The following is a 3,854-nucleotide window of genomic DNA, read 5'->3' as shown; positions in this document are numbered from 1 at the left end:
CACAACGTCAATACAACGTCAGCACAACGTCAGCACAACGCCAACACAACGCCAACACAACGTCAGCACAACATCAGCACAACGTCAACACAACGTCAGCACAACGCCAACACAACGTCAGCACAACGTCAACACAACATCAGCACAACGTCAGCACAACGGCAACACACCACTAACAGAACATTAACAAAACATTAACAGAACTTTAACAGAACATCAACACAACCACGCCCGCCGATAGCGGGGGGACAAACGGGTCTGTTATCCCGGGCCCAGAGTGGCGGGGGGGCCCAGAACTGGACCCTCATTGAATTATGGATTTTTTTCCCCAAAGAAGGGCTATTAATGGAAATAAACAGTGCAATATTTGAGTCAGAAGTTTTAATTATTTTTTGTCTGAACTGTCCTTCATATCTTTGGAGTTGCCCTCCACCCCCACCTCCAACATTAAATGGTTTGGCCCCTGATCAACATTTGATGTCCTTTTGTTGGAAGTTCAGATTTTGCACTTCAGCACCAAAATGTCCGCTCAGCAGAAGTCTGGTGCTCAGAAAAGGAAAAAGAAGAGAAAAAGAGAGGAAGAAAATAGAGGCCTTAGAGATTTGCTTAAAACATACTTTAAAAAAGGTGGTGACACGAAGCTGGAACTAGTAAAGTCACCGTAGAGCGAGGTAAGAAGTGTTTGTCACCTTGTAACGTTATCTGTCTAGCTCTTAATATCCATTAGCTGTGATTAAAATCCTGACAAAACACGGGTTTTTTCTAATATCATCTTGTCCCGGGCCCGGTGAAGGCTGTCAGCTGGCCTGAACACAACACTGACACAACGTTACACGTGGGGTCCGTTTCACAGCCTCAGGTTTCAGGTTCAACAGGCTCAGAGTTTTCACTGAACCTGCTTTGTGAACCGGACCCCAGGTCCCAGACAGTCCAGCAGGAGAGCGGTCCCCCACCTGACCATCTCTGCCATCATGATGTCTGAACAAAGAACATTTCATCTGATGAGCAGACAAGAACACACTTCATCCTGCAGAACCCACAGAACCAGCAGCTGCTCTCACCGGCTGTGCAGAGCTTTGAGCGCCACCTCTCTGGAGGCCATTTTGAGGATGACCGGTGGCACCGTCACACCCAGCCTGGTCATCCACCGGGCCTCCTGCAGCACCTCCAGAACCACAGGGTCCAGGTTCACGTAGAGGGCCTGCAAACACACCAAGACCGACAATAAAAGTAAACATCAGAGTGGTGAGTTCACTGTCTGATCCAACGGTAGGACACCTTGCTGTTTTCGTGCCGGACCAGCAGGGCGGCGCTGAGGCGATACGGGGCGCCCTCTGCAGCCTGCCTCCAGCCCTGCAGGTGCAGCGCCTCATACTGCAGCAGCACCACGGCCGTCCTGTTGTAGCTGCGGATCAGCTGGGTCGCCTGCGGTCCCTGCAGAGGCAGACAGCCGGTCACTGAGGTCACATCCAGCACCGACACTCACAACACTGAGGAGAGAAACCATAATACCCGACCTGGAGGACGTCCAGCTTCTTCTTCAGGACCAGCATGGGAGCTTCCAGCCTCCTGAAGAGCTGACGACACCACAGGATCCTGCCGGCCACCTGAGAGGGACACAACTGGACTGTCGGTTCAGTGAAACAGCAAATGTGGACTCATTCTACCCCACTGTGGACTCACTCTGCCCCACTGTGGACTCATTCTACCCCACTGTGGACTCATTCTGCCCCACTGTGGACTCATTGTCGTTCTTTTGTGTCTCAATTCTGTCGTTTTGAGTCATCTTAGAGTCAGTTTCGGATCCATCCATCCATCATCTCTAAACCTTCATCCTCACTATGGGGGGCGGAGCCTATCCCAGCTGACTCAGGGTGAAGGCAGGTTCACCTGGACAGGTAACCAGTCTATCACAGGGCTACACTTAGAGACAGACAACCAAGCACACTCACATTCACACCTACGGACAATTTACAATCACCAATTAACCTCAGCATGTTTGTGGACTGTGGGAGGAAGCCGGAGAACCCGGAGAGAACCCACGCTGCACGGGGAGAACATGGAGACTCCACGCAGGAAGATCCCGGGTGTCCTCACCGGGACGCCAACCGGCGACCTTCTAGCTGTGAGGTCACGATGCTAACCACCGAGACACCTATAGTCCCTGTTTTGGGTTTTTGTGGGTTTTTATTTCTTTTTGTAGTTTTGTGTCTTGTTTTTTCGGTCAGTGTGGGTCAGTGTGGGTCAGTGTGGGTCAGTGTGGGTCAGTGTGGGTCAGCGTGGGTCAGTGTGGGTCAGTGTGGGTCAGCGTGGATCAGCGTGGGTCAGCGTGGGTCAGCGTGGGTCAGCGTGGGTCAGTGTGGGTCAGCGTGGGTCAGCGTGGGTCAGCGTGGGTCAGCGTGGGTCAGTGTGGGTCAGTGTAGGTACCGGTGGCAGGTTGCGTCCGGTGGGAGGTCCGTCTCGATCCCTCTGGTAGGTTCTCCTCAGCAGCTCCAGCTCTCCGCTGTAGCGCTGCAGCAGCAGCAGGTAGAAGCGCTGCAGGTCCAGATGGGCCACCGGACCGGACTCGAGCGCCACCAGCTGCTGCAGCGCCTCCTCCAGCTGAAACACAAACACTGCTCAGCGCTCAGACGACACGAGGATCCATCGGCTGGTTCAGTCCGACTGAGTGAACTCACAGTGACACACCGGCTGAACCAGAACTCCAGCAGAGACTGAAGAGACTGAAACACCGTCTGGACCTGGAACCGGAAGTCTGCAAAGTCACTGTCAAACTGACACACACACACACACACACACACACAGACACACACACACACACACACACACACACACACACACACACACACAGACAGACTTACAATCTTTAGGCCACCTTTAAGCCATTATTGTCGTGTAGGAACATTTCTTTAACGTGTTGATTTGCGACCTTTGATAAAATAATAATGTTTTAAAATGAAAATATTTAATTTAACATTGTATTCGTTTTAATTGCATTTTTTTTCGTCTAACAAAAACGAACATGACACTGATTTAAACTAATTTTAAAAATGTAAAAGTTAAAAAAGTAAAAATCTAACTCATAATAAAACATTGATGTGGCCCCACTAAAAACTAAAGAGTAACACAGACGTCGCACTGACTTCATTTACTTACAAAGTAAAAGATTTTTTTATTTAAAAAATCAATGAAAAGTCATTTAATGGACCTTAATTTTTTTTTTAAAGGAAAAAAACACTTAACCACTCGCTGTTCAGGAGGTTCTGACCTCTGAACTGGGTCCTGACCTGCTGTCAGTCATTCACCGACATTCTTGAGAGACCTGATCCAACCGTACCGAACCTCCACAACCACCTGGACCTTAAAGCAAGTGTTGAACCTGAACTGTAAAGCTCCTGGAGGGAGGTCGAGCCCCACCAGGATGCTCGGTGCTGCTAGCTGTGGGCTCAGCTCTGTGAATCACCTCGGGCCTGCGGTGGTCCAGGATGTCGTAGCTCTTGGACTCGGTCGCCGACACGATGCTCTGACAGCGAACGCGGATCTCCTCCACCCCCTCCACCTGGAACACACCGGAGCTCAGCACAAGTTCTGTCACAAACTCGGGTCAGAATTTGTCCGACAGCGAACTGAGATGACTTGGTGGTTGGAGTTCAGGAGCCACAACCTCACACTGCTCGCTTTGTAAAAAACAAACGAAGAAGAAAACAGCTTCGTGTCTCGTTTGTCTTATTTTGTCTCGATGTCGTAGTTTTATCTCGTGTTCTTGTGCGACGCATCTGCCGCTTCGTGGTCACCTCGTGTCTCATTGTTGACAGCTCGTAGGTTGTTCAGAACGTTCTGTGTCTCATGTTCCA

The 3,854-nt window shown here is 50.4% G+C and overlaps 1 protein-coding gene across 1 annotated transcript in view; it reads right to left on the bottom strand.

The window, feature by feature from the left end:
• Positions 1-3,854, bottom strand: part of dnah5l (dynein, axonemal, heavy chain 5 like) — a 77,617-nt gene that overhangs the window by 57,406 nt on the left and 16,357 nt on the right. Inside the window, exons 16-21 of the mRNA XM_008295638.1 lie at positions 3,464-3,559; positions 2,679-2,774; positions 2,428-2,601; positions 1,518-1,607; positions 1,279-1,434; positions 1,062-1,201 (exon numbers count right to left, since the gene is read on the bottom strand). Of these exons, the coding sequence (XP_008293860.1) occupies positions 1,062-1,201; positions 1,279-1,434; positions 1,518-1,607; positions 2,428-2,601; positions 2,679-2,774; positions 3,464-3,559 (752 nt within the window). The remainder of the gene's footprint in view (positions 1-1,061; positions 1,202-1,278; positions 1,435-1,517; positions 1,608-2,427; positions 2,602-2,678; positions 2,775-3,463; positions 3,560-3,854) is intronic.

This window comes from Stegastes partitus, unplaced genomic scaffold, assembly GCF_000690725.1.
Source record: "Stegastes partitus isolate 25-593 unplaced genomic scaffold, Stegastes_partitus-1.0.2 Scaffold1062, whole genome shotgun sequence".
Lineage (NCBI taxonomy): Eukaryota > Metazoa > Chordata > Actinopteri > Pomacentridae > Stegastes > Stegastes partitus.
The sequence above is the reverse complement of the archived record's forward strand: the minus strand, read 5'-3'. Positions and strand labels throughout refer to the sequence as shown.